We start from the raw sequence: 13,434 nt of genomic DNA on the forward strand, positions 1-13,434 counted from the left end.
TAAGCCCTAACCTACCCTTTCACCTTTTAAACGCTTAAGACTTCTTCATCTTTTAGGTCGTGTTTATACTTTACAGTTTCACTATACTTCAGCTCATGATCTACGGGGATGAGATATTTTGATTTTATCAGTTCAAACCAAGGTACCTAGAATACAAATGTATTGGAGAATACAATGTATTCTAGGTACATTGGTTCAAACTGAGATGAATCAGCTGATCGTTTAAAACCCGGAATGCGATCAAATAGACAAGTACAAGGTCTATAAATACAGGTCATGACACTCGTGTTCCTTATGGAGCGGCCATTATGTGGGGTCTCTATGGCGGTACATTTGAAATTCCAAATCTGCTCATAACAAAATCAAGCATTATGCTTTTAAAAAAGAATATTCTGGTTCAGATAATATGTAAATTCAGGTTTTCGATTTTTTAATAATGAAATTTCAATAATAAATGGTTCAATATCTCATTACTAAAAATTATTGTTCCTATTCTTGTAACTTGATTCATAAGGCATTGGGACAAAAGGCTAACCTCAAAAACATTTTAAAGTTCCCAATCAATTTAATCCAAGAATCAACAATTCAGTTCCTAGTTGGAATCTAAATAATATTATTATTCTGTCGGAAGAATTTAATTTACAATTCAAAGCCAAGCAATATTCCTTGAACAATATAACAAAATAACACATCATGTTGTTCAATCTATAATGATAACAGCTGATAAATTTGAAAATTGGTGAACTAGAACCCCATGAAATGGCGATTTTGCAATGCATCATGGGACTGTGTCATGATTTTATATACCTTGGAAAAGTAATCATGGTTTAGCTTAACGTAGATGGTGCCACAGAGATGAAAGAGAAAAGTCGAAGTAGAAAATTAGAAGTAAAAAGTAGCTAAGTAGAAGTAGAAAGGAAAAGTAGAAGAAAATTCCTTCTACTTTGTGATGATGCATGAATGGCCCTGAGAACGATTCTTCAAACTTTGAGAAGAATATCACCGTATTTCTTTAACAAGGCATTGAATGTCTTGATGAAGGAAGTATTTTGGTTTTGTATATCCTCTTGTAGAAATTGATCCAATGTGTGAAGTGATTCATGAGGATTTGTGAATATAAAATACAACATTCTAATCTGATCCGTGAAGTAATTCATAAAGATTTTTAAATATGAAATGAAGCATTTTGATTTATTATACTCACTACCTACGTAAGGGCCAAAGGGTCAACTCCCTTTCTCAACATTTCAAATCTCTACAATTAGTAAGTCACATTCTTCGAAATATTTTTTTTTTCAAAAGCTTCTGTTCTCCGAGCAAGCCAACGGTACCTTGAAGACATGGTCCAACACTGTTACAGCATGGAAAACAATAATTTCAATGAAGGAAGTCGTTGATAGCTTGAGAGGACGTGGATTGAAGCTTTGTACGGGTGGCAGGTGATTGTCATTCATATAAGGTTCGACTCTTTGTCATTCAACTATTTCTTTTCTGGCTCTATAATGAACATCTCGCGGTGGTTGATGAGGAACACAATAGGCTGTAGCTGTCGAGTGAAAGTGTCATCTCTCCCATCCACCTTCACTTATGCTTCTCTATTTCTTCGTGTCGTTTTCCTCCTAATTTTTTTTACGTTCTCCACATCCTCACACTAACGACTCCTGAGGAATGACTCAGCATTTATAACGAAATGTCAGGCTCCAAAGTGTACTCTACTGACGACGCTCAAAGTATAGCGGCTATAAATAAAGTACAGTTTCTACAGTCACTGTAGCTCAAAGAGAGCATATGACTGCTGTGAAATTGTAGTTTTCTTTTTCCAATAAGGTCGATACCAAGGTACCTAGAATACTAGGTTGGTCGATACTAAAGTTAACGACCTGTTCTGAATCAGATACGTACACTCATGGTTCAACATACAGTAAATTGTGAGTGGTAGATTTAGCACCGTCAGCGTTTTCATTTTTCTCTGAGTGGATTGCTTTTTTTAACTAATTTTTACTTTCCTTGCCCTATTACCATAGGTAAGGAAAGTATTGCTTTCCGAAAAAAATTAAGGTACCCCAATTTCTAAATTTCTATAAGTTTCAAGGTCCCCTGAGTCCAAAAAACTGGTTTGGTATTGGTCTGTATGTGTGTGTGTGTGTGTGTGTGTATATGAGTGTATGTGCGTCTGTGTACACGATATCTCATCTTCCAATTAACGGAATGACTTGAAATTTGGAACTCAAGGTCCTTTCACTATAAGGATCCGACACGAACAATTTCGATCAAATGCAATTCAAGATGGCGGCTAAAATGGCGAGAATGTTGTCAAAAACAGGGTTTTTCGTGATTTTCTCGGAAACGGCTCCAACGATTTTGATCAAATTCTTACCTAAAATAGTCATCGATAAGCTCTATCAACTGCCACAAGTCCCATATCTGTAAAAATTTCAGGAGCTTCGCCTCATCAATGCAGAAAGATTCCCAATTATCATGCTTCAGATACAATTGAAACGAAGAACATCAAGTGGAGTAGATTGAGCATGAAAATCTCTACAATTAATGTTCAGTAACATTTTCACCTAAAATTTAAAATAAGCTTTAAATTCGAGAAAATGTGATTATTCAATTGCAAATTATTGTTGATTCTATTAAATCATTCACTATGAAGATTTATCAGACCTCATGTGTGTCTCCAGCGTTATTGCCCTGTCACCAGCTGGCTCAAATCTTTGAATAGTGGACTTAAGATGCGCGGGAACACTAGCGTCAGGTGATCAATTTTCATAACGGCAAGGAAAGTTGTGTGAGTGCGCCACACCAGATTTTTAAAACACATTATTAGTTCATGGGAGACATGATGATTAGCGATAATTATTCGTAGACGTTCATTTTCAGGTGAGTTTTGAACCAAAAAAGGGATTTTGAAGCTAATAACTGTCAGTTGATGGAGCCGATATCAAGCGGTCACTCTTCCGAGTGAGGTTGTTCACCCTTTCTGCAGAAATAGTGAATGTACGTTAGTTTTTCAATAAGACTGATAGAATAATAAGAATATCAATAAAAATTGGTATAAAATCATAAAAAGTTTCTGAAACTCTCAGGAATGAATTCGCATTTGAAAATGTTTTATTTTTGTCATCTGAGAGGGGAGAGAAAATTTTAGTACGAGTGGATAACTCACTCTGTATTGTAGCTAAAAAAGTTTATTTCGCAAAAAATCTAAAACTACTACATCAATTACAGAAAATATTAGATAGTTCACAATATTACATACATGCGTTAGTTTACAATATCACATACAATATTTGGTTTCAGAAATTTCTTATTATATATGTGTCTTTTAAATGTTAAGTGTTTTCTGTGTGGAAATTGATCCACTCCACTATGGCGTATCATGTTTTAGAGTAGGTTTTGTTTGTTTGTTCTTTTTTTGTCTGCGGATTAATAATTAGTAAGTGTTCAGTAAGTGCTCTAGTAAATGTAGGTCCTAGTATCAGCTTTGTTGAAATATGCATTACATCTGTAAACAATAAATATAATTGTGTGCATGTAATCTTTGATGCAGTAAAGTCTCATAATATTATGGGTTTATGGGTTTAATCCCATAATATTATGGGTTTATGGGTTTAATCCCATAATATTATGGGTTTATGGGTTTAATCCCATAATATTATGGGTTTATGGCACAACACTTTTTCAGGCCAAGCTTTATCCATAGCCCAAATATCAAACAAATCTGAGAGATTTACATTTTTCTGCCACTAAAACGCATGAATAAAACTGAACATCATGAAAATTGGCATAACATGATGAAAAATCAAAATCGCTCAAACTCTCAGGAAAGGTACCGGTAGTCTTTGACGAAGGAACATTGATAAGTCATATAATTTGGTTAACAACACCAGAGTTAATCAGGTGCTGACTATGTAACATGAATTTCACTATAAGCTAACTACTAAAAAAAATATCAAAATTTGGGAATGGAATAGTTTCGGGCCAAGCCTGTTGTTCCTTCCCAATCATATTCATATGATTTGTGATTGTACCCACAATTAGATAAATAGGTAATTGTGATATTTGAGTTAGAGGAGGTTAAGGTTTTTGGCAATTCGCTCCAATTCCAGAGATTGTTTTGAAGCATTTGAAAATGTTTGATTTTTGTGACCTGAGAGAGGAGAGAGAATTTTTGTTCAAGTGAATAACTCACCCTGTATTGTTTATTTCAATCATTAAAGCTTATGCACTTTAGAAATTGCAGAAAGGGGAAGGTGAGAGAACTCTGCAAAGTACCGTAGCATTATGACGAACAGCAATGCATCGACTATTCTTCCTGTAGCATCAATCACATTGATTCAAGTCTAGGTATTCCTGGTGCGATACAGCGTTTCAGCAAGTAGCCTCAACACTTTTCCCGTGAGCCATCAGTCTTGTTGTTTTTAAATTTGAGCTCACGCAGACACCATATCGTGTCTTGTTGAGCACTCTCTAGCGAGCTGAAAATTTAGGAATTACCTGAGGCTATTGCAGCCGATCAAGTCAGGTTTCCATTACGCAACAGAGAGAGAGATAGATAGAGTGTGTGTGTGTGTGTGTGTGAGAAAGAGATAGAGTGAGAGAGTGTGTAAGAGGTCACTGAGTGCAGCGAACAAACTACTGAGTACTCCATGATGGAGTGCATGCTTACTACTACAAAGGATAGTGTCAAGAATATCGTCAGGAAGACTTGAATACTCGTATGACGAGACTCGCATACTAATTTATTTTGGATAAGAAGAGCCGGCCTGAAAAACATGAACTGATTATGGAGAGATGACCAGACTTTTGAGGGTTATTTATTTAGCGTATGGCAGATACACAACAAATATACAGCTCATGAGTCTCAAATGCCTAGATATGCACTTTATATTTCCAAGTTCTTTGAGATGTTGTGTAGTTTTCGGTCAGGAGAACATAAGTCTGTCTGACCGCCATTATTTGCTAGTCCATTTAGCGTTACCCAATGTGCACCATGGAGGCGAACTAGCGTTACACATAATTAAGTTAAAAATTTGTTTGCTCGAACAATTTTGAGGTTGAAGAAGGTACAAAACTCAATTTTCAATTTCCACAGAAAAAAAAAACATTTTCAAAATCATCTTCACCATTACAAATGACCAAAATTGCTTCAAATTGTAATTTATCACATAAAAACAATCCAAATATAGAATCTTTGTGTGGGTAAAATTAAATGTATATTTTTTGACAGTTCCAACAAATAATATTTCTTATCTATCTTATAATTTATGTGAATCTAGCTTGATATGAAATTATTCAAATTAGAAGGAACGAAATGGATGGCCCTGGAGTTTTTTGGAATCACTAACATTATTTGGTAGTAATTGTTGATCGGTAGTGAACTCATAACCGTTAATTCACGAAGCTGTCCTCAAGCGGTCACCCATCTTCTGATGGGTAAACCAAATTAATGTTTTCTTGAGAAATCAGATCCCTTCTCGAAATCCGTGGATCCCAAATAAAACTAGAATAAATTTTGTACACTGGCATCCATTCGCAGACAGTTCGTTCATTGTGAAAGCCCTGAAAAATCAAAACAAATGCACGGTGAATCATTATTTCGAAATTGATTTACAACCATTATTTTCACTTTACAGAAGTAGCAACCAGTTCTATAATAGCTGGCCTGCAAGCGAGTCTAGCATCAGCTATACTCGAAAAACGTCACACATTTTAACATGCAGCTTATACAAACTCATGTCACTTCTCATGCTAAGGTAAGATACAAACTGTTCAAACTGTTTTATATTACTAATTTGATTGTATGGTGAGAGATGTTATGGTATTTCTCCATAATTGAAAGAATATGACGTTGAAGTTGTCAATACCACTATATTTAGGACAATAGTCCTGAGTGGTATTGTGGTGTATATATTCCATTTTGTGGTATAGTCCTAAGTATTGACAACAGCAACATCTTATTCTTCCAATTTCAGTTTACATTAGTGCAGGCAGTTTATAGTGAATCTTTTAAATAAAATCAATTTACTTGTATGGGCTACTGTACTAAAATTAATAAAAAACAATATCAAACATGTAGTACGCTTTTTATATAAAACATTTCAAAACTTTAGAGCTGCGTTTACACCAAAGTTATTAACAAAATGTTAATAGCTTAATCCTTATAGATTCTATTAGATTGAACATAACTTATCACACACATGATGAACATATGTGTTTGCTAAGTTCCGTTTAATCTAAAAGGATTAAGTTATTATCATTTTGTTAATAACTTGATGGTGTAAACGCAGCTCATTTCAACGACTAGTTTCTGCTTTCTTTGGCCATTTTCAAGTTAAAATTCAAAAGTGAACAAGTTGATATCCTGGAGTTAATTTGGGAGAGGAATAGTACAAGGTTACCTTATTCTTCCTCTCCCTATCATTTTGATAATGTACTTATTGTATATATGAATAAATGATACTAAATAATATAATGTTCATATGAAAATAAGCATATGTCAATATGTAGCCTAGTATCAACTTGTTTATTTTTGAATTTTAACTTGAAAATGTTTAAAGTAGGCCGAAACTAGTCGTTGAAATGTTTTAAAGTTTTAAAATGTTCTAAATAAAGAGGGTACTACATGTTTTATATTGTTTTTATTGATTTGAATATTCTTATAAATTACATCAATGCTTTCCATATACAGCCATGCAGGCAGTCTGAAGTGAATCTCAAACCTCAGTGTAGCAGCAAACTGTATACTCTTCAACGGTAGAGGTAATGCAAGCTTGTGATTGGAGTGGGGGGGAGGTGTTGATAAGGAAGGGTGGGGTGAGAGAGAGAGGAGGTAAACATCAAGAGGTAGAGAGACAGTCGAGGCCAGACCAGACTAGACTAGCTCCATTCAGCAGGCCAGTTCAGTGATCATTCCTTCCAGGACAGTCGTCATGGAGAAACAGCAAGAGGCCGCTCAGGATTCCATCTCCAGCATCGGCAAGCCGGAGTATCCTCCGTCGGAGGTCTACGTGCCTGAAGCTCCTCCGGTAAGCACGCCTCCATCTAGAAAAATAGTCAATAAATTGTGCTTCTGCAAAGTGAACGAAAAACTTCGAAAACATCGATCTGTGGATAATGCATTCGTTGCCGTTCGCATCTGCCCGTTCATCAGTCATATCCTTGGCCCACTTCACAACACTGTTTCGCAACCAAATATCCGTGTTTCGCTTTCCAATGAGTACACAAAATATTCCAAAACCCGTGTGATTTTTTATCAATATTCCAAAACCCGTGTGAATTTATAGTGATCATCAATTTCAACAATTCGCACCCTGTTCATTGTGAAAGTAAATTAGAGTAAAATATTGTGGCATCCGCACATCAATTTTATATATTTGGTGTAAAGAACTAGAAACTATCATTCACCAAGTTTCTAATTCTTGTGTATATTGTATTGCGTTATTAATTGGATTGTATAATGATCATCGTGAATCCCGCGAACTCCTACTATTTTCACTATGAGAGTCGATTAAATGAATGCATTAAAGTCCATAAAATGCAGATAAGTGCATTAATTAATTAATGTGGCAAATTCTCCTCCATTCTCACTTTCTATGTTCGTATTTATATTTACAATCGAATCAGAATCTATTTTCTTTTCTGCTTGCAAAATAATCAATATTTGTCGTCAGTTCTTAATATCGTAAATCTCGTGAACTCCTACTATTTTCACTATGAGAGTGGATTTAAATAATGTGGCAAACTCTCCTCCATTCTCGCTTTCTATGTTCGTATTTATATTTACAATCGAATCAGAATCTATTTTCTTCTCTGCTTGCAAAATACTCAATATTTTCATCAGTTCCTCGTCAATTTCATACTGAATAGTGGAAATCAATTTTTTTTTATTAAACCGCAACACAAAGCTAAATATCCATAATCGAACCGCGGTTTCGAATATTTTCATGAGACTGAAAGGTCTCTCTCTCTTACTTAAATCACTGAAGTTCCTATTTCTTATCTCCCTCATCTAGAGGGAGATGAACTCTATGAGTTTATACTATTAGAATCTCTTCCACTTAGAATATTGGATGAACAGTATTATTTAGACTGAAATATGTGTTATTCCTGTTAAGTGCTATTGAAAAAGTTTAATAATTGTAACGGTGGTAGTCTTTATACTGAATTTCTTAAACGTGGATCAAGTTGAGTATCATCATTTTTCACAGTAAACAAATTAATAGCTGGCAGAATTGCTCGGTGAAACGATTAATTCTATAATCATCATCTTTTTATATAAACTGATCACTAAATACGAAAATAGACCAGGCACAGACTTCTTTCAAGTTGTTAACTTGTAACTTCTCAATTCAACTACAGTATACCTCCTTTGGTCTCACTTAATTTTTTTCTTTTCGCCTCCTTTTTCTATTATTTCCATTTTCCTCATTTTTCATACCTTTCTTATCTTCAGTTCCTGCTCCTCCATTAATATTCTAATCCTCCGAATAACTCGTATTCCTCTTAAAAAAGAAACTACTGTTTCTGTTCCAGATGATTTTGCTCAATCGTCTCGTATATTACAATATGAGGTGAAAACAATCAATTTTTTCACCCTCCTTATAAAAAAACACGGCTATAGGAAATACTCTGAAATGAGTATGTTTTTCTAATAAACAAAAATATTTTACTGTCATGAGCTAGGTACTATATTATTAAGTTATGATGTGGATTCTGGATTCAATCAATATTGATAAATAGGTAAGGAAATATAACAATTAATATAGCTCAATCTCCGAAATAATAATTTATTTACACATAATCCTACCGGATTATCATCCATTTCAATCTCGTACATTATATTTAAAGCTGTCTGGAAACTTGTAAGTGATATACTGATATCCGATAGTTTTCGACACAAATCCTATTAAGACTTGTTTTTGTGTCGTGAGAATAAATTAGACTAGATCTAGATCATGTCCACTCCTCTCTCTCCTAACAGGCTCAAGAAATTGAATTAATTTGAAATTGATAGATAGCATCAATCAATTTGGTAGATCCATCCTCAAAATGCGACACGCTTTCATTGGGTTAATCTTTCCATCCAATATCTTCTGCTGTTTCTTGAGTGTTTAGTGAAAGACGCCTAATAACATCACAACCGAGCTCAACTCAGATTAGCTCCTAATCGCAGGCATTATGAATGGATACTAGGATACTAGTTTCTCCAGGAACCTGAAATAAACAGGCTGTAAAAGCTCTTAGCCAAGAAGATTGGGAAAGAATTGGCTACTCGATAGCGGCTATCAAGATGAAAATAAACTAGTGATCAATGATTTTAGTTATAGCATCCATCAGCGCATCACCGCATCACTAGTGTTTTCAATTCCCAATATTTGGGTAATTTCCATCAATTACTAGTTAGTTGGTTATACGTGGAATGAAGATACAAATCTCGCATTTGTTGTTTTGGCTCCATTAGGCTGATATTTTCGTAGACAAAACTTTCAATTTATGAGTTAATTCATTGATCATCTCAACTAAAATGTTTATACATATCTCACTCAATCATCTCTATAGCTTTATTCTGAAAATAGTGTACCATAAATGAGAAATCCCCCATTTACAGGATCTACATCCTTGTCGAATACAATCTATTTCTAGAAACGTTCAAGGTTACACTTTCCATTTCAATCGACAAATAGATTTTGATTCATAGGCATAGTAATAGTAATTTCGATTTCGGAGATTCAGCAGTAGATTACGTAAATAATAAACAATCGTCATGAACTTTTGAGTGATTGTTATTGTACTTCTGTTCATGAATATCATGTTTTCATGTTCTCATTGACCTAACGTGATTGTTGTTTTGACAATGAAACTCGTGACACAATTTGACACAATCATTATAATTTAACTAAAAGAGTCAAATTATATAGTAGTAATTAATAAGTAATTTCACAACTTAAAATTAGGATAAAATTAAGTTGAGGCTTTACTTAACTTAAGTGATACTCAAGTATTAAGTATTATTAATCCTTCTTCTCTAATTTAATAATTACTCACTAGTAATTTTATTTGAACTATACTTTCTTCAAACAGTATTGTCAAATTTTTTTTGACAATGAAACTCGTTACACAGTTTGGCACAATCATTATTTTAATTTTTATTCATTGACAGTTTATAAGAAGGTTTTGTGGATTATTTGTACTCTATTATGTAGTTTCGATATCCATGCAATTTCTGCAATCATTGTCTTGTGTAACTAACATCTTGAAAATTGTTATCCAAAAACATTATTCGTGTCTTGGTATTATGGTTTTCTGATATGGAAACATTCATCAACAAAACTCTATTTTTATAATAATATTGCAGTCCGTTGTAACTCAATTTAATTTTCCAATGTTGACAACGATTTCCTTGAAGTCACAGGGTTTTCCACACCATTTTCTGTAGAGCATTCAGTTTGGTAGATAAGTTTTGTTAGATAGATAAAGAGAATAGACTGAAGTTGGTTACAGAGAGGTAGAGCAGTTGGTAGTTGAGTTGTTCAAAAGCTGTGTATGTAACTATTTTCATCACTTTGCAAAATTTATTGACCTCGAGTCACTTCAAACAAACAATATTTACACATTATAGGCCTACATAAATTCAAATGTAACTGTGAAATTAGAAGGAATACGAGTCTGGAAAGAATACCTACAGGAGAAACATTTCACCAATATTCTACTCAGTGGAGGAATATGGAGATTTTAACAAACCTCAAGATGGAGGTTTAAGAAGATATATAACATTTTACTGTTTGATTAATGACAAATCCTTATACCCCTTTTACAGGTGGTAAGTGGATGTAATAATAATAATAATAGTATTTAATCTTTGAACGTCCTTTGAGAGTTTGAATCGACCGTCCCCAGAGTAGGTCCATACTATGTAACATTCTGTACACTCTGTCCTTAACGTCGCAATTTATTCCCCATCAGGGAATTCAATTTCAGATTATGTGATTGCAAAAGATCCTTCCTACTCGAACATTCGAATTTCTCATCTGTAGCTTGTATTCGTCGTTACGATCATCTTCGAATTTATAGGCTAAAATTATTATCATTATTCGAGCGATGCGTAGCGCATCACGATTTCTGTCGAAATGTGTCCAAAAGAGTCCCGTAAACAATATTTGACCCACCTTTCTTATTCCTAACGGATTTCTATCCAACTGACTATTGCTTTGTTTGATCTCGCCGCAAATTTGTGAGTGTCGAATTGTCCTCCTTTACTGCGTAATAACGGTGATGAGGAAAATTTTGCTTTCTGGTGTGGAAATTACTTTTGTCATAAAAAACAATAATAATAGTGATAAAAAATCTGTCGTATTTTCCACGACTGGAATCTAGAAGACACACTCCTGTTTGACATACTTGCGAACAATGATAGTTTTTGGAGTCAACTATAGCTTTAGCTTGAAATTTGGAATTATTCCTTATGAGAATTGTGTGAGAATTATCAGAGACAACTGAAAGAAGTGAAATACTTGAGCAGTATCTTTACTCTATGGTATTATCATGAAGAAAATATAGCATATAAGTTAGTATGCAATATTCTTTCTCTATGGTAGCCTATTATTAGGTTAGCACAAGCAATACAATGATCGGAAAAGAAAAAACAGGCTATTGCCCAAAACTTCTTCAATTTCCTAATTTAGTTTCAAATTGTCCAAATATTATACATAGGTTATGTCCATTCTAATTTTCTACACCAAATCACAATCTGAGAATATAGATAATATTATTCAATATCGATGGAATCATTCAAGGTTATTCTCATTGTCCTCTTCTGCCGATAACACAGTTCACAATTCCATTAACCTTCTCCGAATTCGAAGTTTCCCTTATCAAATATTCTAAATTTTATAAAGCAATGAGGATTTTCCCAATGCAAAGGAGGCAACTACTGTTGATTGGTAATGAAACATCTCTGCTATCTTCGCCCATATTACTTTTATTTTAAAATGTAAATAAAAGACATTTATCTATTTATCTAATTATATGTTTTCTTCATTCCTTCTCATTTTTGCTATAAATTTTCCAATTTCTTTCAAAAAACGTTATAATTTTTTCTCATGAGACTCTTTCGAAAGTAAGGGAAGGATTCCACAATGGAAAAATAGTTTGCTTTTGAGCGTAGGCCTAAATTATCACTATAATCACTATAAATAATCAAATATTTATAAGATAATCAATAATTATCACTACAAAATAATCACTATAGTAATCTCATAAACATTTAGTATTGTACACGACAATAATTATCACACGATCATATCAAGGGATGTCGGTGATACGTTTTTACCACAAACTTGGAAAATGCATTGTCCAGTTGATAAGCTACTTCCTAGTTTGTTTGAGAGTCCGCAAAAGTGATAAAACAGGTTTCAGATGATAATTTAGAACTCCATACAGGTACAAATTGCACTATAATTCACGTCCACTGGGTTTACTCGAACATGCGATAAATATAATTATTGTCAACCTTTCTATCTTTTTTTTGTTTGATAACAATTTCTAAAAGTTCGATGTCCTGTGTATCATTGACGTTGTTCATTGTCATGGTCTGGACAATGCCATGAAGGTAAATTTGTCACGTACTAATAATAATAATATCGAGTGACCTGGCTGGCTCAGGTCTGGTGTCAGAGTTTTCAGGTCGCAACTGATCAATTTCAGGGCCTCTGACATGACCTAACGACTGCTTTTTAGGCAGCCGGGACCGACGGTAACGTGTCCATCCACCACGTACTAAACCTCCACCACGTTCCTTTTAACTCTACATATCTACAGTGATCTATGTCGGATTTTATTCATGAGAAGCCATGTTTAAGTTACTGGATTGAATTTCAGTTACTGAATTCAGTTAATTTGCTTCGAAGTTATTGGATTGAAGTAGCTCAAAGCCTCATCTATGGTTCAACTCAGAATGTCTGTTTAGAATTTCTCTCTGTCCGGGATAATTCAGCCATATTTACTTATGAGATCACTGAACTATAAGATCGATGTATAGAATATACAATCGATATATAATTCATAGACATAATTTTACGTTCTATATTCATTCATTTATACATTGATAGATACAATAGCATTCTCAACTAATTATGAATAATCGAAGAATATTTGATTGAATGAGATCAGCTCCTATGAGTTGAATTGTATTGTATGTTTGTATTGTTGTATTCTGTAGATGTTTTATTTGTTATGTATTTTATTTTTAATTGTATCTAATCAAAGATATATATTTATGACACTATTCTGTAGTATGTATTTATTCTGTAGTTGTTGTATTCTGTAGATGTTTTATTTGTTATGTATTTTATTTTTAATTGTATCTAATCAAAGATATATATTTATGACACTATTCATTGTATACACTGTACAAATTTATGAATAAAGAAA

General features: G+C 33.8%; 1 protein-coding gene across 2 annotated transcripts in view; it reads left to right on the forward strand.

Moving 5' to 3' along the window:
- Positions 1 to 6,832: 6,832 nt before the first annotated feature.
- LOC111046273 (SWI/SNF chromatin-remodeling complex subunit SNF5) overlaps positions 6,833 to 13,434 on the forward strand; it is a 62,215-nt gene continuing 55,613 nt past the window's right edge. The window contains exon 1 of one of the 2 annotated variants that reach the window (XM_022331784.2): positions 6,833 to 7,031. In XM_022331784.2, coding sequence (XP_022187476.2) covers positions 6,936 to 7,031 — 96 coding nt within the window. In that variant the 5' untranslated portion in view covers positions 6,833 to 6,935. The remainder of the gene's footprint in view (positions 7,032 to 13,434) is intronic. The other variant, XM_022331783.2, reaches the window with a different exon arrangement.

This window comes from Nilaparvata lugens, chromosome 5 (assembly GCF_014356525.2).
Source record: "Nilaparvata lugens isolate BPH chromosome 5, ASM1435652v1, whole genome shotgun sequence".
NCBI lineage: Eukaryota > Metazoa > Arthropoda > Insecta > Hemiptera > Delphacidae > Nilaparvata > Nilaparvata lugens.